Source organism: Orycteropus afer, unplaced genomic scaffold (assembly GCF_000298275.1).
Source record: "Orycteropus afer afer isolate SDZICR_OR568_19922 unplaced genomic scaffold, OryAfe1.0 scaffold00021, whole genome shotgun sequence".
NCBI classification, from domain to species: domain Eukaryota; kingdom Metazoa; phylum Chordata; class Mammalia; order Tubulidentata; family Orycteropodidae; genus Orycteropus; species Orycteropus afer.
The window spans coordinates 19,623,679-19,646,577 of record NW_006921608.1 but is presented as its reverse complement, the minus strand read 5'-3'; the positions used below and the strand labels follow the sequence as shown (position 1 = coordinate 19,646,577).

General features: G+C 38.4%; 1 protein-coding gene across 1 annotated transcript in view; it reads left to right on the top strand.

Moving 5' to 3' along the window:
• Nucleotides 1-22,899, top strand: part of DPY19L4 (dpy-19 like 4) — an 83,156-nt gene that overhangs the window by 53,233 nt on the left and 7,024 nt on the right. The window contains exons 14-17 of the mRNA XM_007934862.2: nucleotides 4,550-4,670; nucleotides 6,703-6,759; nucleotides 10,163-10,245; nucleotides 12,516-12,648. Of these exons, the coding sequence (XP_007933053.1) occupies nucleotides 4,550-4,670; nucleotides 6,703-6,759; nucleotides 10,163-10,245; nucleotides 12,516-12,648 (394 nt within the window). The remainder of the gene's footprint in view (nucleotides 1-4,549; nucleotides 4,671-6,702; nucleotides 6,760-10,162; nucleotides 10,246-12,515; nucleotides 12,649-22,899) is intronic.

Here is a 22,899-nt window from a genome sequence, read left to right as displayed (position 1 = left end):
TCTTCTCATTTTGAGTCATGCTATCTCAGCAAATAAAGGTCCTGAAAGCTTTATTATTGTTGTTGTTAGGTGTCATCGAGTCATCTCTGACTCATAGCGACCCTACTACGCATAGCAGAGTAAAACACTGCCTAGTCCTGTGCCAGCCTCATGATCCTTGCTATTCCTGAGCCCATCATGACAGCCCCTGTGTCTATCTGTAGTCTATCCACAGGCTTTCCCCTTCTTCGTTGACCCTCCACTTTACCAAGCATGATATCCTTCTCCAGAAAATGGTTCCTTCTGACAACATGACTAAAGCAGATGAGACAAAGTCTGGCCATTCTCACTTCCAAGGAGTATTCCAGCTGCACTTCTTCCTGGACAAATTTGTTAGACCTTTTAGCAGACCATGGTACTCTTAGCATTTTTCTCCAACACCACAGCTCAAAACCATCAACTCTTCTTCGGTCTTCCTTATTTATTGTCCAGCTCTCACATGCACAAGAGGTGATTGAAAATACCATGGCTTGGATCAGGCTCACTTTATTCTTCAAGGAGACTCTTTACTCTTCATCTCTTGAAAGAGGTCTTTTGCAGCAGATTTGCCCAATGCAATACATCATCTGATGTCTTAACTACTACTTCATTGGATTGATTGTACAACCAAGTAATATGAAATCCTTCACAACTTCAATCTTTTGCTCCGTCCACTGTGAAACTGTTTATCGCAGTTGTGAGAATTTTTTGTTTCCTTTATACTGAGATGTGATCCATAGTGCAGACTGTAGTCTTCAATCTTCATCAGTAAGTACTTCAAGTCATCCTCACTTTCAGCAAGCAAAGTTGTGTCATCAGCGTATTACAGGTTGTTAATGATTCTTCCTCCAATCCTGATACCATGTTCTTCTTCATATAGTCCAGCTTCTTGGATAATTTGCTCAGCATACAGATTGAATAAGTATGGTGAAAGGATACAACCTTGACATACTACCTTCTTGATTTTGAACCATGCAGTATCCCCTTGTTCTGTTTGAATGACAGCCTCCTGATCTATGTACAGGTTCCTCATGAGTATAATCAAGTGTTCTGGAATTGCTGTTCTTCTCAATGCTATCGATAATTTGTTATGATCCACACAATTGAATGCTTTTGCATAGTCAATTAAACCTAAGTAAACATTTTTCTGGTATTCTTTGCTTTCAGCTAAGATTCATCTGACAGCAGCTATGATATCCCTTGTAACATGTCCCCTTCTGAACCGAGCCTGCATTTATGGAAACTCTCTGTCAATATACTGTTGCCACTGTTTTTGAATTATCTTCAGGAAAGTTTTACTTGCATGTGATATTAATGATATTGTTTGATAATTTCCACATTCTGTGGTATCACCTTTTGTCAGAATGGGTACAAATATGGATCTCTTCCAGTCAGTTGGTCAGGTAGCTGTGTTCCAAATCCCTTGGCATAACTGAGTGAGTGCTCCAGTGGGACATCCATTTGTTGAAACATCTCAATGGTTGTTCCATCAATTCATGGAGCCTTGTTCTTCGACAGTTCCTTCAGTGCAGCTTCGACTTTTTCCTTCAATACCGTTGTTTCTTGATCATGTGCCACCTCCTGAAATGGATGAACATTGACCAGTTCTTTTTGGTACAATGACTCTGTATTCCTTCCATCTTCTTTTGATGCTTCCTGCATCATTCAATATTTTGCCCATAGAATCTTTCAGTATTGCAACTCGAGGCTTAAATTTTTTCCTCAATTCTTTCAGCTTGAGAAATGCCGAGCGTGTTCATCCCTTTTGGTTTTCTAACTCCAGGTCTTTGCACATTTCATTATAGTAATTGGCTTTCTCTGCTTGAGCTGCTCTTTGAAATCTTCTGTTCAACTCTTTTGTCTTGTCATTTCTTCCATTTGCTTCAGCTGCTCTCTGTTCAAAGGCAAGTTGCAGAGTCTCTTCTGCCATCTGTTTTGGTCTTTTCTTCCTTTCTTGTCTTTTTAATGACCTCTTGCTTTCTTCATGGATGATGTTCTTCATGTCCTCCCACAATTCCTCTGGTTTTTGATCATTGGTGTTCAGTGCATCAAATCTATTCTTTAGATGGTCTCTAAATTCAGGAGGGATATTTTCAAGGTCATATTTTGGCTCTCGTGGACTTGTTTTAATTGTCTTCAACATCAAGTTGTATGTGCATGTGAGTAGTTGATGGTCTGTTCCACAGTCAGCTCCTGGCTTCATTTTGGCTGAAATTTCTGAACTTCTCCATCGCCTCTTGCCACAGATGTAGTCCGTGTGATTCCTGTGTTTTCCATCTGGCGAAGTCCACATGTATAGTTGTTGTTTATGTTGTTGAAAGAGGTATTTGCAATGAATGAGTCGTTGGGCTTACAAAATTCTATCATGCATTCTCCATTATTTCTATCTCTAAGGCCGTATTTTCCACTACTAGTACCTCTTTTTTGTTTCCAACTTTTGCATTCCTAGTGACCATTGATAATTAACACATTTTAATTGCATGTTTGGTCAATTTCAGACTGCAGAAGCTGGTAGAAATCTTTAATTTCCTCATCTTTGGCTTTGGTGGTTGATGTGTAAATTTGAATAATAGTAATATTAACTGGTCTCCTTTATAGGCATATGGATATGGATGTTATCCTATCACTGACAGCATTGTACTTAGGACAGATCCTGAAACGCTCTTTGTGATAATGAATGCAACACCATTCCTTTTCAATTTGTCATTCCCAGCATAGTTGATCATGTGGTTGTCTGGTTCAAAATGGCCAAATCCAGTCCATTTCAGCTCACTCATGCTTAGGATATCAGTCTTTATGCATTCCATTTCATTTTTGACAACTTCCAATTTTCCTAGATTCATACTTTGTACATTCCATGTTCCACTTATTAGTGGATGTTTGTATCTGTTTCTGCTCATTTTGAGTCATGGCAGCCAATGGAGGTCCCAAAAGCTTTACTCTGTCCATATCGTTAAGGTTGTCTCTACTCTCAGAAGTCAGCTCTTCCCCACTCAAATTTTGAGTGCCTTCCGATCTGATGGGCTCGTCTTCCGGCACTATATCAGACAGTGTTTCAGGGCCATTCATACAGTTTTCCAGTAATATATCAGACCGTGTCTCACTGCTCTTCATAAGGTGTTCACTGACCAATCGTTTGAGAATTGGAAGGTCTCTTGCTTCTTCCGAGTCTGTCTTAGCCTGGAAGTTCTGCTGAAGCCTACCCACCACAGGTAATCCTGCTGGCATTTTACAACATGATGGCATAGCTTCCAGCCTCATAAGCTACCACAGGACAGCAAACTGACAGATAAGTTCTTCTGCCTTAGTTGTTCCTAACCCCTCTGCATCTGCCTACCTCTGGCAACAACCTTAAAATAGAGCCTGAAAGCTTTACTCCATCCAAATCATTAAGGTCATCTCTACATTGAGGAGGCATCTTTTCGGTAGTCATATTTTGAGTGCTTTCCAACCTGAGGGATTCATCTTCTGGCACTATATCAGTGTTTCACTGCTATTCATAAGGTTTTTCATTGGGCAGTTTCTTCAGAAGTAGATGGCCAGGTCCTCCTTCCTAATCTTTGTTAGTCTGGGAGCTCCACTGAAACCTGTCTACTGTGGTTTACCTGCTGGTATTTGAAGTATTGATTGCATAGCTTCCAGCATCGTAGCACCATATAAGCTAACATAGTAGATAAACTGACAGATGAGTGGTGGAGTTAATCTTTTATTATACAGTTAATAAGAAATATGAAAATAAATATAGTAAAAGCCATTGAAAGCTCAGTGGTTCCAACCCATCAGCCATTCTGCAGGAGAAAGATGTGGCAATCTGCTCCTGTTAAGATTGATAGTACAGCCTTGGAAACCCTGTGGGCATTTCTGCTTTGTCCTGTGGGGCACTATGAGTTGGAATTGACTTGATGTCATTAGGTTTGGTTTAGCTTTGGTCAGGGTGTTTTTAAGTTTTTGCTATTAAAACAACATGCTACAGTTAAAACCCTTGTATGTATGTATTTTTGCACTTATGTTAATGGGATTGCCTGTGATAGAATATTATAAACTTTTATCGGTTCTGCCAAATTGTCTTCTGAAAAAGCTGTAAAATTTTATATTCTTTTGATGAGTTTGATTTTACTGCACCCTCATCAATATGAATGCTTATATTTCATCCTTATCTAGTAATCCACATGTCTTCTTACTTATTTACAAAGTGAATAATAATCTGTCTCTGATAATTAGAGGCTAAGCTTTTTTATTTCGAGTTCGAGATTTTAGTATTTTTGTGAGCAGCAGGAGAGAATTCAGAAAAGAGAAATCTGATAATATTGTTCTTATATAGTGCCTAAGACACTTGACTGCTAACCAGAAGGCTGGCGGTTCAAATCCACCAACCACTCCTGGGAAGGAAGGTTGGGCAATCTACTTCCATAGTGATACTACCTTGGAAACCCAAGGAGGGGTCGCTATGAGTTGGGTCCTACTCGATGGCACATAACAACAACAACATATATCATAATATTGTGATTCCTTTTTTTTTTTTTTTTCCCAGCTTAAAATATCTCTGGACTCCTTATGTGTGCATGTTAGCAGCATTTGGTGTATGTTCTCCTGAACTTTGGATGACCCTATTCAAGTGGCTTCGGTTAAGAACTGTAAACCCAATATTGTTGGTGAGTCATTATTATTTTGTGTTATGTACTTGTTTCTCTTCCAGTTCCACAAAATGAAATGCTAATAAATGAAAACCACATTGAATATGGTTAAAATATCATGAATAAAACACATTATAACTTAAAGACAGAAAGAGACCCTTTGAAAGTATTTTTTGTATTTTCTAATTATAAAAGTATTGTTTTCCACTACAGAGAAATTAAAAAATGAAAGTTAAAAATACAAGTGAATCAGTAATGTGAGAGGCCATTAAGAATTAATTTATATACTTTTCTTGGTTTTATTTAGAGCTGTGGTATACATTCCATGTGAATGGGATATTTACCCTGTATCTGCTAGGTGCTTGTAATACAAAGATAAATAAAACATGATTTATTTTATCAGGAGAATTACAGTCTCCCAGGAATAAAACAGATAAAAAAGATGCATTCATAGGGTGCTGTTGGAACACTGAGGAAGGCTACTTCAGTGTTTTTAGGGATTCAGAGAAGACTTTCCAGTGTGAGATTTGAAAGGTGATAAGTTACTAATCAAATGAATGGGAAAAAATTGTAATCATGGTAGAAGCTATAAATATAGAAGTAAAAAAAAAGTAATCAAAGGAACTAAAAACAGAAGCAGAGAAAAAGCATAGTATATTTGGTTTTGTTGGCAAATCAAGTTTGAGACAGGGGTGGTTCTTAAACACAACTGGAGAAGTAGAGGGTGGTCAGGTCATGGAGTGCTTTGATTGTCATAGCAAAGAGCTTGGTCTTCTAAAGGCAAGGAAAGTCATTGAAGATTTTTATGTAGAGGAGTGAAACAGTCAAACTTATATTTTCCATTATATTACTTTTATAGTTCTGTATAGGCCTGAGGGTGACAAATTGGAGCCAAGAAGGAAGCTGTTGCCTAGGTACAGGCCATGGTTGATGAAGGCAGTAAAAGTTTCAGTTAAGTGTCAGATCAAATGCTTTAAAAAACCATGTTGGCCAGGTTTTATTATTTCCATTTTATACACAAATAAATTAAGGCTTAAAATGGTTAAATAACTTGCCTAAGATCACTTAATAGCTTGTAAGTGTAGAAACCATACTGGTTTCCTGACACCAAAGCTCATTTGATTAACACTATGCTATACTGGAGTTGGGAAAAAAAAATGTTAGAAAAGAAGATAATATTACTTGGTTAGGAGCTCTGGTGGTGCTGTGGTTAGAGCATTGGTCTTCTAACCAAAAGGTCAGTGGTTCAAACCCACCAGCCACTTTGCGTGAGAAAGATGAGGCTGTCTGCTTTCATGAAGATTTATAGCCTTGGAAATCCTATGGAGTAGATCTACCCTATCCTATGGGGTCGCTATGAGTTGGAATTAGTTAGATGGCAGAGGGTTGGGTTTTGGATTTGGGCTGTTTGATTAAATATTGAGGAATAAGGAAGAGGAATAAATCCTGAATGTCTTCTAGGTTTCTGTTTTATATGACGGTGTGACTCTTAGGGTCACCAGCTGATAAGGGTCAATAGGAAGAACAAGTTTAGCAGGAATATGATGAATTAACAGTATCTTTTGCCAGTCTTATTCCCAGAAGAGTTTATATATTCTTACTTTAACATATTAGTATATTCATATATATTAACTGTGTTTTCTATATTAATTCACTGTTTTGTTGCTGTTATTAGCTGTTTAGGTAGCAATTCAGTATCCTTTGTAAGCTCCTCATAGCTTAAATTCCTGGCCAGCTGTCAAATACTGATGCCCTATTTGAAATATTACTATGAGTATTACCTTTCTTACATTCTGTCTTGAATTCATAGGCAAATATATATGTCTCACTTTCTCTATAGCTTAATATGCTTTAAACTCATTAATCTTTACCATCTCACTCCAAGAATTAGGTTTTGTACTGACACTTTGATTTCTCTGACTGAATGATCATAATTACAAGGATATGGGAGGTACATTATTTGTGACTGGCCATAGAGTCATTGTGTAGTACTTCAAAGGTGCATTCTGAGATGTATTTATGTGTAACTCTCTTTGCTTTACTATTTTAGGCTCTCATTCTGAGCATGGCTGTGCCTACTATAATAGGTTTTAGCTTATGGAAGGAGGTAAGAAAATCAGTTTTCTACATTATTGAAATGTACTTTATTTCCTAGGTAGCTATAAATTTATATGTGTAGGGAAGGAACTTGTGTTTAGATGCTATTCTAACAAAATGTAGTATTACTAATGTTATTATAGTTTTATATAATAGTACACCACCAGAGCAACGTATTAAATAGTAGTATATTAATATAGTATTACTAATATACTAATATTCGTAAATCATTCTGAAATATCACATGCAAGTAAAATTTTGCTAAAGATTATTAAAAAATGATTGCAGCAGTATATAACAAGGAAGTGCCAGAAATTCAAGCTGAATTCGGAAGAGAACATAGAATGAGGAAATCATTGCTGATAATAGATGGATCTTGGCTGAAAGCAGAGAATACCAGAAACGTATTTACCTGTATTTTATTGACTTTTCAAGGCTTTAGACTGGACAGATCCTAACAAATTATGGATAACATTGCAAAGAATGGGAATTCCAGAACACTTAATTGTGCTCCTGTGGAACTTGTACATAAGCAAGAGGCAGTCATTAGAACAGAAAAAGTAGATAATGCATGGTTTTAAATCATGAAAGGTACATAAGGGCTGTACCCTTTCACCATATTTATTCAGTTTGTATGCTGAGCAAATAATCTGAGAAGCTGACCGTATGAAGAAGAACGTGGTATCAGGATTGGAGGAAGAGTCATTAACAACCTGTAATACGCAAATGGCACAACCTTACTAGCTGAAAGCAAAGAGGACTTGAAGCACTAACTGATGATGAAGATGAAAGACTGTAGCCTTCTGTATGGATTACACCTCGACATAAAACAAAAATGCTGACAACTGGACCAATAAACGACATTATAATAAATGGAGAGAAGATTGAAGTTGTCAAGAATTTCATTTTACTTGAATCCACAATCAGTGCCTTTGGATGCAGCAGTCAGGAACTCAAATGATGATGTATTGCATTGGGCAAATCTGCTGCAAAAGACCTCTTTAAAGTGTTAAAGAGCAAAGATGTGATTTTGAACACCAAGGTACACCTGACCCAAGCCATTATCTTTTCAGTAGCCTTATATGCATGTGAGAGCTGAATAATGAATAAAGAAGACCACAGAAGAATTGATGTATTTGAATTGTGGTATTGGCAAAGAATACTGAATGTACCATGGTCTCCTGGAAGAATGTACAAATCTGTTATAGCAGGTACAGCCAAAATATTCCATACAGAGGAGAATTGCTAAGCTTTGTTGCTCACACTTTGGTAATGTTGTCAAAAGGGACCAGTCCCTGGATAATGATACCATGCTTGGTAAAGTTAGGGGGTCACCAGAAAAGGGGGAAGACCCTCAGTGAGATGGATTGACAGTGTCTGTGATGATGGGCTCAAGCATGGCAACAACTGTGAGAATGAGACAGGACTGGGCAGTGTTTCTTTCTGTTGTACATGGGGTCACTATGAGTTGAAACCCACTCAATGGCACGTAACAATAACACCAAACATAGTCCTCCATTTTCTGTTTTATTGTAAATCCTAGCTTCTATGATTTTGAGTATCTTGAGTTACTAAGTACTCTTAGTAGATACCCTTACAACAGGGTGTGACTCAAGTTATCTCCATTACCCTCATGATTCAGCTTTCAGCCAAATTATACAGAGGACTAGAAGGTGAAAAATAACACCAGCGAGGTTGTGTAGTCCTTAGAACGATCAACCATAGATGATCAAATGAGGGGTAGCATTTGCTCAGGAAGAAATCTCAAAAGGTAGGAAGAGATAGGAAATAAGTACCAAGAGATGGTAAACACAGAGAGGTAGTGGGAAGAGAAAATGAGAAGAGTGCTGTTACTTTGTGGGGATTCCAGTCAATGTTCCAAAACAAAATGTGTAGAAATTGTTATATGGAAAGCCAATTTGCTCTTTAAACTTTGACCCAAATCGCAATTAAAAAACTCATCATCTTTAGTTTCTTTGAGGGTATGGTCCACATCTAATACATATGAATGCTCTGGCAAAGTTCTCTTTCTTTCTTTTTTTTTTTTTAACTCTGGATCCTGCATCTGGTTTGCCGTCATTGACCACTGCTTCTTGGTATTTGAGCCAGCAGCCTACCTACCATCTGACCTAGTTCATCAGCTTCTGCAGCCTTGTGAGCCTCTTGTCTGATCTGCTGATTTGGGTTTGTTAGCTCCTGCAACCATGTGAGTGCAGAGAATCCACCAGACTGATGCCTGACTCATGGATTTGGGACTTTCTAGCCTCCACAACTGCATGAGCCATTTCCTTGGCATTTTGTGAGTTCTGTGAGATGTTACAGTGAATTACAGAACCCTAAGATGGTAGGGAGAGTACTGAGGGGAGTAGGAGAGGTTGATGATAGAAATGATGGCTTGGTACAGCAGTTTGGAAAGTTAGACATTTGGGACATCTTTAACCTCTGCCTCAGAAGGAACATCCTTATGCTGATCCTTCTAAAATTATTGAAGCAATGCCTCTGACCCAAACCATGGTTGTTTCAGTCACCACATATGCATGTGAAAGCTGAACAATGAATAGAGAAGACTAAAGAAGAATTGATGCCTTAAATTTTGATGTTGGTGAAGAATATTGAATATACCATGGACTTCCAGAAGAACAAACAAATCTGTTTTGGAAGAAATGCTTCTTAGAAGTGAGGATGGTGAGATTTTGCCTGCCCTACTTTGAATAAGTTACCAGGAGTGATCAGTTCATAGAAAAGGACATCGTGCTTGGTAAAGTAGAGGATCAGGGAAAAAGAAGATGACCCTCAATGAGGTGTATTACACAGTGGCTGCAACAGTGGTCTCAAACATGGTAACAAATGTGAGGATAGTACTGGACAAGGCAGTGCTATGTTCTGTTGTTCATGGGCTCTCAATCAATTGGTGCTGACTCAGTGCACAACAACAGCAATATTCTTGGTGATACTTACTGCTCTTATTAATTCAGTTTATAATTGGTAAAATAAATAGCTGGATTTTAATATTAATATTTTGACATCTCAAAATTTTAATATCCATCAATAATAAAAATTCTTTGGCTTTTGGTACAGCAAAATTGCCAGTAAACTTGCACATCCTTTGACCTGACATTTTAATTTATTTTTTAGTACGTATGTGCATGGAAGATAAAACCAATGATTAGTTGTTTGGTAATGATACAGATATTTATTGAATATAGGCAATTAATTAACTATAAGATTATTTGAATTGAGAAGAATGAGCAATTCACTGAAAAAAAGCAGTGATACCCATGATATTTTTTTCCATGAAAACAAGGTTGTAATACCATTTGCCTTAAGTTTAGTCTTTTGAAATATACTGTGAATAATTTTAAACTTCCTAGTTACTTATATATACCTTTTGGGGATTTTGTTTTGCATTTTAGTTTTTTCCAAGATTAATGACAGAATTATCAGAACTACAGGAATTCTATGACCCTGATACAGTGGAACTTATGACCTGGATAAAGTAAGAATTGAATTTCCCAAGAGTATTTCTTAAGCTAATAATTAATCATTATATATTACCTTTCCCAAGAGTATTTCTTAAGCTAATAATTAATCATTATATGTTACCTGGTAGATTCGGGGGAAATAATAGTACTTTTCCACTTCTCATAAGACTCAGGAAATTTACTCATGTTTTTGATGGAACTTTGTAGTTCTCATTTTCTAATTAAGCTTATTTCTGTGTTCTTGAAAAAATAGCATGGTTTAGTTCAGGATTGTAGACTTCCAGTTTTAACAGTATGGCAGAGTAGATAACCTGTAAACCACCCACTTTCACACACCTGGAAAAGAACAGGTATTCTTTTATTTAGGTTGTCAGGAAGACACTTCTTTTGTCCTAAGTTGGAAGGTTTGGGGGGTAATGAATTGCTAATCTTGGTAACCAAGGGATTTGAGTTTTAATGTTCAAAGAAGATGTGGCCTTGGACCTATATAAGCAGGGAATTGCAATTGAGTCATCTTCCACAACAATATAACTCTAAAAAAACCCATCAAACCATTGCCATCAAGTCAGCTTCAACCCACAGCAACCCTGTGGGACAGAGTAGAACTGTGTCACAGAATTTCCAAAGCTGTATTCTTGACTTGATGGCACCTAACAATAGCAGTAATCTTAATGGAATCAATCCACCGGATCTTTCTCCTGCAGAGCAGCTGGTGGGTTCAAACTGCTGACCTTTTAGTTAATAGCTGAGTGCTTAACCACTGTATCACCAGGGCTCTCTATGTAACTTGTTGTTGTTGTTGTTGTTGTTATGTGCCGTTGAGTCAAACCAGACTCATAGCGACCCCTCCTTGGGTTTCCGAGGCAGTATCACTACAGAAGTAGGATTGATTGCCCAACCTTCCTTCTGAGGAGTGGCTGGTGGGTTTGAACCGCCAGCCGTAACTTAGTGACCTACAAAAGGCTACACTATCAGTGAAAGGATGGATTAGCAAAATAGCCAGAAAGTGGTAGACAAAGAGGAAAGTATTTCTCTTAGATTTCAGGTTTGAAATTATACTTGCTTAATCCAGGAATCCCCAAATCCAGAAATTAATACAAAAAGTGGTCCTGGTATACTCTGGTAGCATAGTGCCTAAGGCACTTGACTGCTCACCAGAAGGCTGGCGGTTCAAACCCACCAGCCACTCCTCAGAAGGAAGGTTGGGCAATCCTACTTCTGTAGTGATACTGCCTCGGAAACCCAACGAGGGGTCGCTATGAGTCGGGGCCGACTCCACGGCAAACAACAACAACAACAACATATCACTCTTAATTATTGCCCATTGATTATTTTTGTGAATGTGGACTACAAGATTTGGTATTTCAGCATTGTATTTACCATCATAGAGCATTGAGTACACAGCTTTATATTGTCATTAACCAAAGAAGATGTTATATTGATGTATGTGATAAAACTTAATATTTTTAAAGACAGAGAGGCCTGAACTATCATACATTGGACATTTATACTTTATGTTACTGTGGAGTAATTACTGTATTTCATGTCTGTTTTCCCACTATGCCTGGTGCTCATCAAGGACAGTGGCCAAGTGCCTTCATCTCTCTATTTCCATTGCCTGACAGTATACTTAGCATGTAGGAGACACTGAATGCTGAATACAGAGAGTGAATATATAAGTGAAGGCAGTAGATCAACCTTTTGGGACCTGCTTGTAGGTTTCCTAGCTTTGTAAATGGCATCTATGTAGGTCTTTGGATCATGGTTCAGAGTACAGAAGTTTTACATATGTTACCTGGATACAAACACATGGGTGAAAATAGGGAAGAAGCAGAGGGTAGATGGATCTGGAAGCATCTGGTTTAATTAATATTTGCAAAAGATGAATTGACAGTTTACATTGACCTAGCCATCCTGTCTAAAATAATATATTCCTGTCACTCTCTCTATTTCCTTAGCCAACATTACTTTTCAGTAGCATTATTACATCCTGACTTATACATGTTTATTGTTTATTGTCTCTCTATGCTGCTTCTTGAGAGCAGGGACCTTGTTTTATTTTTTTTTTTTTTCCAATTGCCCAGTCTCCAGATTCAAAACAGTGCCTGGTACATAGTTGTTCAGTTTTTTTGCATGAATCCATAATGAAATGAATGAAAACTCACATTGAAACTTAAATGTACAATGTACTGTAAGTTGCCTAGTATTTTAAAGTTGATATAAATTATTGATCTAAATAGTGTACTTGTCTGTTCAGTATCTAAAGCTCTATGGTTCTTTACAGAAGGCAAGCTCCAGTTGCTGCTGTGTTTGCAGGGAGTCCTCAGTTAATGGGTGCGATTAAATTATGCACTGGATGGATGGTGACAAGCTTGCCTCTTTACAATGATGATGATCTTCTCAAGAGAAATGAAAATGTAAGGCATTTCAAACTTTACATTTATATCTTTTTTTTTTTTTTTTTTTTAACAGCACTACATAATTTAGCATACTTCTGTAGTGATGCATGTGGTTTTAGGGCATTACAAAGATAACTAGGAAAAGCAACCCATTTTAGATCATACGTATTACTTACCTTCAGTTTTTAACAAGCTGTATAATACATTTAATCAAGAGGAGATCCAAAATTAAAATATAAGTTCATTGTTTTATGAATAGTGTTGCTGTGTTTCTACCAGAAAGGACATTCAGTTTTACACAAAGTATCAAAGGAAATGGTGTATAATATTTCATAAAAGGAAACATTGTCTTGAAAATACCATTTTTCTAAATCAAATTATTGCAGAAGATTGTCAACTAATGTCTTTCAAACTAAAATTCTATTACTGCCTTTAAAACACACTGATTTATTTTTAGGTATCAAAACCAAAAAAACTAAACCTATTGTTGTTGAGTCAATTCCAACTCACATTAATAAAGAATTCACTATCTGGTGGCATAGTGCCTAAGGCATTTGACTGCTAACCAGAAGGCTGGTGGTTCAAACCCACCATCCACTCCTTGGAAGGAAGACTGGGCAGTCTGCTCCTGTAGAGACACTGCCTCAGAAACCCAAGGAGGGGTCGCTGTGAGTTGGATTCAACTCAATGGCAGTGAGTTAGTATAACAACAGAATGATAACTAATCAATTTAAAAATATTTTTTGTCATAAATATATATATATATATATATATAACAAAACACATGTCAGCTCAACAATTTCTGAATGTACACTTCAGTGACATTTACTACGTGCTTTAATGGTGCAACCATTCTCACTATCCTTTTCCAAATTATTCTGCCAACATTAATATAAGCTCAGTGTCCCTAAGCAAGAACTCATCCTTTCTCTTTCCCTCTCATCCCTCTCTAGTAACCATAATAATCTTTGTTTTCTATATATTTGCTTGTTTTCTATATATTTGTTGTTGTTGTTGTTGTTGTTATGTGCCGTCGAGTCAGACCTGACTCATAGCGACCCCTCCTTGGGTTTCCGAGGCAGTACCACTATGGAAGTAGATTGCCCCATCTTCCTTCCGAGGAGTGGCTGGTGGGTTTGAACCGCCAGCCTCCTGGTTAGCAGTCAAGTGCCGTAGGCACTATGCTACCAGAGCTCCCATTGTTTTGTATAAGTGAGATCAAACAATAGCTGTCCTTCTGCAACTGATGTATTTCACTTGGCATGATATTTTCAGGGTTCATCCATATTGGGACATGCATCAGGACTTCATTTCTCTTTGTAGCTGAGTAGTATTCCATTGTGTGTGTATATCACATTTTGTTTGTGCATTCATCAACTAATAGAAAACATTAGTTGTTTCTACCTTTTGCTTTCAGTGAAAAGTGTTGCAATGAACATTGGTGTACAGATTTTGGTTTGCATTCTTGCCTTTACTTCTAGGTATACTTATACACCTAGGATTGGGATTGCAGGGTTATCTGCTCAACTTTTTGAACAACCACCAAACAGTTTTCCATAGTAGCTGGTCCATTTTATATTCCCACAGGCAATGGATGGGAATATATATATATATATATATTTATTTATAATTTATTTTATTTTTCGTTATGGTGGTTGGAAGGGATCTAATTATTATTTTATTTTTTAAATTTTTATTGTGATTTGGGTGAACGTTTACAGAGGAAATTCAATCTTCCATACAGCAGCAGTTCACATACACTCTGTCTTATGACATTGACTGCAATCTCCCACAGTGCAACAGCTCCCCTCTTGTTTCCTCCCCATAGCTATCCTGTGTCCTTCCCTCCCATGCACTTCTGCCCCCTGAACTGTCTCCCTGTGCATACATTGCCCTTCTGTTCTCCCATGATTGATCTCTCTGAGGAATGTATCTGCCTAATGTAAGTGTTCGGGAGCTCTGGTAGCATAGTGGCTAAGCCACTCCCCGGAAGGAAGATGGGGCAATCTACTTCCGTAGTGATACTGCTTTGGAAACCCAAGGAGAGGGCGCTGTGAGTCGGGTCCGACTCGATGGCACGTAACAACAACAACAACAATGTAAATGTTCAGCTCCTATGCCTGTCTTTTGTTTGGCTGGAAGCCACAGGATTAAGTTCCAATCCAGACCTGAAGGGTAGCTAGGGGCTATAGCCTCAGGGGTTCCACCAGGCTCTATCAGACCAGCAAACCTGGTCCCCCCCCCCTTTTTTTTTAAATTATTTTGAGTTTTGTTCCACATTGTTCTCCCTCTCTATCCACGATCTCCTATGTGGATCCCCTTCAGAGTGATCGACAATGGTAGCCGGGCACCATCTAGTTCTTCTGGTCTCATGCAGGCTGAGGATCACGTGATGTACCAGTCCCTTGGACTAATTGTTTCCATGGGTCTTTGCTTTTCTTCATTCTTTTTGAGATATAACGTGCTTGTAAAAGTGATAAGATATAGGAGCAGGGTCCACTCCCATAATTATCTTAAATAATAGAGTAGTAATAGCCCTGTGGGTCAGTCATTTATGAATGGTAGTCTTTCTGATCTGCAACATTTATCAGAAATGTTCATGTGAATTCCTGTTTTTTTTTCTTTTTGCTTTTATTGTGATTTGGTTGAAAGCTTGTAGAGCAAATTCACTTTCTCTGTTAGACTGGGTTCTCTAGAGAAGCAAAACCACTAAAGCTTATAGAGAGAGAAAGAAAGAGAAATTATCTTAGGAAAATGGCTTATAGACTTATAGAAGCTGGCAAGTCCCAAGTTCTTGGATCAAATGTCAAGTTGGAGGCTTTTCCCGACTCATGCAGCTGTAGGGGCTGAGGAGCTCAAGGTTGGCAGGCAGTATACTGGGTGTTGACTCCAGTGAATAACAAATCCAAGATCTCCAGGCCGAATGTGCGAATGTGGAATGTTCGCTCATGGAAAGTTGTAGGCAGCACAACAGAATCCCGATCCACAGAAGAGTGTCTCTTTTCCCAGGATGTCCATAAATTTACTGGAAGCAGGCCACACCCCTAGGGAAACTCCCTTTCAATGGATTGGCTGCTCATAACATATACATCTGATCCCATCATGGGAACAACCAATATCACAGTTGCTTAAACCATGCAGAACTGTGGTCAAGCCAAATTGACACACTGCTCCAACTATCACAGTGCACTCCTTGTGAACTTGGCAGTTGTACACATTTTCTTAACCATATATGATCTCTAAATAAGGACAATTATAAAGTCATATTTGCACTTAAGATAATATGCTAATATGTGTACAACTGAAACGCATTAATCTTATTTACATTTTATAGTTCCTAACAGAAGGAAACAAAATTATTTGATGCACATATACAATGAAGAAATACAGCAATCACAGTCCTCGTTTCTGCAACTGGTAACATGGTAATAGCTGATATTCAGAACTACCTTCTTCTACCACCCATTCTCTATTTCCCTTGTCCTCAGCAAGCATCTCAGCTGGTTGTGGTTCTTTGCTTGGTGGGGTGACCCAAACCTTTATTCCTGGACGGTCTGGGCCATTAGCAGTCATATCAGAATTGGGTTGCTGTAAATTTCCATTGACTTTAATTATAGAGCATGGTAGTACTAAGAGACATCCTAAAGAATCTCCTGTATTCCAGACATATTCTTCTTTACCTTCATTATGTAATGTCAATCCAATTTCCCCTTGATATTCAGGATCTATCACACCAGATAGTACAGTAATCCTCTTCTTTGTCTATTGATCCAGAGGGATGAGGAAGCCAAAATGACTGGGTGGCATTCTTACTTTCCAGTTCAATGCAATCAGTATTGTGTTTCCAGGTGGGAGTGTTCTCCCTTTGGGACTAAGCTCTCCAGACCCACAGAGCAGGGACAGGAAGCAAAAATTTTTTGAGTGGGTCACTAGGGGTAATAGTGAGTGGTACCACTCCTGCTTTTACCCCTTGTTTCCTGGATCTGTGAATCCTGGCTATTGGAGAAACAGAACCGTATATTGGATGCTAGTTTAGAGCATATACCACCTCCTGGAGAACATTATCCCAGCCCTTCAAGGTATTGCCACCTAGCTGGCACTGTAATTGTATTTTCAGTAGGCCATTCCATATTTCTAGCTGCTTCAGGATGATGGGGAACATGGTAAGACCAGTGAATTCCATGAGCATAGGCACACTGCTGCACTTCATTTGCTGTGAAGTGAGTCCCTTGATCTGAAGCAATGCTGTCTGGGATACCATGATAAGGATGCCATGATAAGGCATTCTGTAAGTCCACAGATGGTAGTTTTGGCAGAAGCATTGTATGCAGGGAAGGTGAATCCATATCCAGAATAAGCATCTATTCCAGTAAGAACAACACGCTGTCTTTTCTGTGATGGAAGTGGTCCAATGTAATCAACCTGCCACCAGGTTGCTGGCTGATCACTCTGAGGAATGGTTTCATATTGTGGAATCAATGTTGGTCTCTGCTGCTGACAGATTGGGTACTCAGCAGTGGCAGTAGCCAAATCAGCCTTGGTAAGTGGGAGTCTGTGTTGCTGAGCCCATGCATAACCTCCAACCCTGCCACCATGGCCACTTTGTTCATGAGCCCATTGAACAATGATAGGAGTAGCTGGGGAAAAAGGATGACTGGTTTCCACTGAACGTGACATCCTATCCACCTGATTGTTAAAGTCCTCCTCTGCTGGGGTCACCTTTTGGTGGGCATTCACATGAGACACAAATATGTTTACTCCTTTGACCCAGTCAGAGAGATCTACCCACATACTTCTTCTCCATACATGCTTATCACCAATTTTCCAATCTTGCTCATTCCAAGTTCCAGACCATCCGACCAAGACATTAGCCACAACCCATGAATCCATATATAGTGGTACCTCTGGCCATTTTGTATTCCATGCAAAGTGAACAGCCATATATGTGGCTCAAAGTTCTGCCCATTGATAGGATTTCCCTTCACCACTGTCCTTCAAGGAAGTCCCAGAAAGGGGCTGCACTGCTGCTGCTGTCCACTCTTGAGTGGTGCCTGCATATTGTGCAGAACCATCTGTAAACCAGGCATGAGTTTTCTCTTCCTCAGTCAACTGATCATAAGGAACTCCCCAGGAGGCCATAGGTGGAGACTGGGAGAGGGAAGGTAATGCGACCGGAATGGAGACCATAGGCATTTGGGCCACTTCCTCATGCAACTTATTTGTGCCTTCAGGTCCTGCTTGAGCCCGATCTCTGATATACCACTTCCATTTAATGATGGAGTGCTGCTGTACACGTCCAACTTTATGACTCTGTAGGTCAGGCAAGACCCAGTTCATGATAGGCAGCTCAGGCCTCATGGTGACTTTGTGTGGCCCATAGTTAAGCATTCAGTCTCTACTAAAGCCCAGTAACAAGCCAAAAGCTGTTTCTCAAAAGGAGAGTAGTTATCTACAGAGGATGGCAGGGCTTTGCTCCAGAATCCCAAGGGTCTGCCAAAAACTCCACACAGCATCTCTATCTACAACAGACACTTAAAGCACCATTGGATAAGCTGAATCATATGGCCCAAGTGGCAGAGCAGCCTGCATGGCAGCCTGAACCTGTTGCAGAGTCTTCTGTTGTTTTGGGCCCCACTCAAAACTAGCAGCTTTCCAATAGGCAGCTGCAACACACCCAAATGAGGGATATGTTGCCTCCAAAATCCAAAGAAGCCCACCAGATGTTGTGCCTCCTTTTCAGTTGTGGGGGAAGCCAGATAGAATAACTTATCCTTCACTTTAGTAGGAATATCTTGACATGCCCCACACTGTTGGACCCCTAGAAATTTCACTGAGGTGGAAGGTGCCTGAATTTTTGTTGGGTTAATTTCCCAACCTCTAGCATGCAGTTGTCTCACTAATAAGTCTAGAGTCATCGATACTTCTTCTTTACTAGGTCTGATCAGCATAATATCATCAGCAAATAGGGATTGTTTGACTTCTTCCTTACCAATTTGGATACCTCTGATTTCCCTTTCTTGCCTTATTGTCCTGCCTAGGACTTCCAGTACAGTGTTGAATAGAAGTGGTGATAGAGGGCATCCTTGTCTGGTTCCTGTTTGCAAGGGAAATGGTTTCAGTCTCTCTCCATGGAGAATAATGTTGGCTGTTGGTTTTGCATAGTTGCCCTTTATTATGTTGAGGAATGCCCCTTCTACTCCTATTTTGCAGAGAGTTTTGATCAGGAATGGGTGTTGGATTTTATCAAATGACTTCTGCATCAATTGATAAGATCATGGGGTTCTTCTTCTTTGTTTTATTTATGTGGTAGATGACGTTGATTGTTTTTCTAATGTTGAACCATCCTTGCATACATGATATGAACCCCACTTGGTCATAATGAATGATTTTCTTGATAGGTTGTTGGAGGCTATTGGCTAGGATTTTGTTGAAGATTTTTGCCTCTATATTAATGAGGGATATTGGTTTGTAGTTTTCCTTTTGAGTGATGTCTTTGCCTGGTTTTGGTATCAAGGTTATGCTTGCTTCATAAAATGAGTTAGGGAGGATTCCATCCTTTCCTATGTTCTGGAATAGTTTGGATAGGATTGGTGTCAGTTCTTTTCTGAATGTTTGGTAGAATTCTCCAGCGAAACTGTCTGTGGCAGGACTTTTTTTGTTGGTAATTTTTTGATGACCTGTTCAATTTCTTCTTTTGTTATGGATCTGTTCAACTTTTCTGCATCAGTCTGTGTTAGTTTAGGTAAGGGGTGTGTTTCTAGAAATCTATCCATTTCTTCCAGATTTTCAAATTTGTTGGAGTACAGTTCTTCATAATATCCTGATATTATCCTTTTTATTTCAGTTGGTTCTGTTATGATGTCATCCATTTTGTTTCTTATTCGTGTTATTTGTATTCTCTCCCTCTGTGCCTTTGTTAAATTTGCCAGTGGTTTGTCGGTTTCATTAATCTTTTCAAAGAGCCAACTTCTAGATTTGTTGATTTTTTCTACTGTCTTTGTTTTCTGTTTCATTGATTTATGCTTGAATCTTTATTATTTCCTTTCTTTTCGTGACCGTAGGCTTTTCTGACTGTTCTTTTTCTAATTGTTGGAGATGTTGGTTTAAAGTGTTGATTTTAGCTCTTTCTTCTTTTTTGATGTGTGTATTGATTGATTGCTCTAAATTGGCCTCTGATCACTGCTTTTTGCTGTGTCCTGAAGATTTTGGTATGTTGTGTTTTCATTCTCATTTGATTGTATGAATTTTTTAAATTTCATTTTTTATTTCTTCTCTTTCTTTAGGAGGGGGATTTTCAGTTTCTGTGTATTTCCTCTTTTTCCATTGATCTTCCTATTGTTGATTTCTAATTTGATAGCATTGTGATCTGAGAAGATGCTTTGCAGTATTTCAGTGTTTTAAAATTTATTAAGGCTTGCTTTATGGCCTAACACATGGTCTATCCTGGAGAATGTTCCATGTGCACTGGAAAAGAATGTATATTGTACTATTGTTGGGTGAAATGCTCTGTAGGTATCTATAAGGTCAAGTTGGTGGATTGTATTGTTTAGCTTTTCTGCATCTTTGTTGAGTTTCTTTCCAGTTGTTCTTTCTCTGAAAGTGGTGTAGTAAAGTCTCCCACTATGACTGGAGTCATCTGTTTGCCTTTCAACTCTTTTAAAGTCTTATTTATGTATTTTGGGGCTCTATCATTGGGTCCATAGATATTTCTTATGGTGAAAGATATCTAATTAATTTTTATTAGGAGAATATATTATTTTAAATGTTTGGTATAGTCTTAAATAGTAACTTTGTATATAAAAATAACAAACTGAATGTGTGTTCTAAATATTCTGTTTTTCAATTTGATAGAATTTCATATGGCTTTTAAATACATTTTAAGCTAAGGAGGAAGCTGCTTTGTCACCTTGAGCAAAATACTGGATGTGTAAATAATAATAATTCTCACTTCCTAATTGTGAGAATTTAATGAAACATAATAAAATTTAAATGTTAGCTATATTTGTTATTATTATATATTACTAAATTTTAATTGTGTTTATATACATACACAAAACCTACTGACATCAAGTTGATTCCAACTCATAGCAACCCTGTAGGACAGAGTAGAAGTGGCCCATAGTATTTCCAAGGCTGTAAATATTTATGGAAGCAGACTGCTTCATCTTTTTCCTGTGGAGTAGTTAGTGGGTTTGAACAACTGTACTTTGGTTAGCAGCTGAATTCCTTAAGAATTGCATCACCAGAGCTCCTTAAAAAAACTCACTGCCGTCAAGTAGAATCTGACTCACAGTGACCCCCTCTTTGGGTTTCTGAGGTGGTAAATCTTTACAGAAGTAGATTGCCCAGTCTTCCTTCTGAGGAGTGGCTGGTGGGTTTGAACTGCCAGTCTTCTGGTTAGCAGTCAAATGCTTTAGGCACTATGCCACCAGAGCTCCTCCATAGCTCCTCACACACATACATACATACATATATATATATATATATAATATACACACGTGCGCGCGCACGCACGCACGCACACACACACACGAAGTACAAAGGGCATTCAAAAATAGGAGCAATCAATTCTGCCTTGAAAAATCCAGTGTCTTCAGTGGAATACTGTACAACCCTAAAGAATAATGTAGAATCTGCAGAACACCGCATAACGTGAATGAAGTTGGAGGATATTATTCTGAGTGAAATAAGTCAATACAGGACAACCATTGTATTAGTCCACTATTGTCAAAAGTCAAAGAAGGTTTACATATGGGAGGAATCTTTTTTTGTTGGTTATCATGAAAGGGAGGGGAGGTAAGGGAAAACTTCTAGATAGGTTTTTTAAAAAAATTATATATGTATATAAACCAATGATAATCAATGGTTACCGGGGTTGGAGAGAGCGGGAAAGGGAACACTTTTGTTTTGTTTGTGGGGCATTGAGTTTATGCTAGTTGTGGTGGAATATTTTGGAAAAGGATAGGAATAATAGTGGCACAACATGAAAAATGTCATCATTATCCCTGATCTGTAAATGTGGAAGTTACTATGTTGGTGAACGTCTTTTTGTGTGTGTTTTCACCACAGTAAAAGTGAAAACAAAAACAAAATTCATTGTCTTCGTAAAGGGCATTCCCTTGAACTGGGCTTTGAAAGATGAGTAGAAACTTGTTTAGAACGAGAAAACATATGACTCCAGGCTGAAAAATAACATAAACGAGGACATTTGTGTGGTCATGAAACTGGAAAATAAAAAGAGGCCAAATTCTGAAGAGCCTGGAATGCCATATTGAAGAATTGAGACTTATCCTTTACGTAATTGGAAGTCATCAAAGACCTTTGATAAGTCTTGGGAGTATTGTGGTTAGATCTGGTTGGGAGAGTTAAATGTCCTACAGTGCACAGGACTACCCTCTCCTGTCCTAACAGGGAATTACCTGGCCCCAAACGTTAATAGTGCTGAGGTTGAGAACACCTGCTGTAGGGCGTGAGTTATATTATTGTCATTACATAGAAGTGATTTTATGTTTTTATGTACCCTGATAGTATATTACAGTTTACTAAAATTAAAAAAAAAAAGTATATGTGTGTGTGTGTGTGTGTATAGATAGATAGATAGATAGATATAAAACTGTGAGTGTAGGTTGGATAGGATTGAACTATTTTAGTTGAAACTTACTTAGGCCAGTGGAATGAATGAGAGACTTTCTCTTAATTAACATTATGTATGCCACGTAGTGTTCAAATGAGTGTTCTTCGATATCACTAGACCCTAGACCAGGAAGTGCTGGGTAACCAGCAATGATGATACATGGTAGGCAGCTACTGAATACTCTGCAAATACATTGGGATCTTGTTCAGTGTAGATTTCAAGTCTCTCTTGTGTTTTCAGGACAAAGCTTGTGATAGTTTTGGCCTACCATTTGTGATTTTATTACTTCCTGAAAGACAACTAGAGCTTATCCAATATTAACATTTCAGAAAAAAATCCAGAGCTGACAGTCAGCAAAATTGTAATGAAAAGCACCACAGAATCAGAAACAATTTTAAACATCCTTGATCGCGCAACAGTTTTGTGACAATGGTCAAATTATTTGTAACCTTACTGACTTTATCTCATATATGAATATAAAATCCTGTTGTTGTTGTTGTTGTTGTTGTTAAGTGCCATCGAGTTGTTCCCAACTCATAGCGACCCCATGCACAGCAGAAGGAAACACTGCCCGATCCCGCACCAGCCCCACAATCCCTGCTATACTTGAGCCCATCATTGCAGCCACCGTGTCA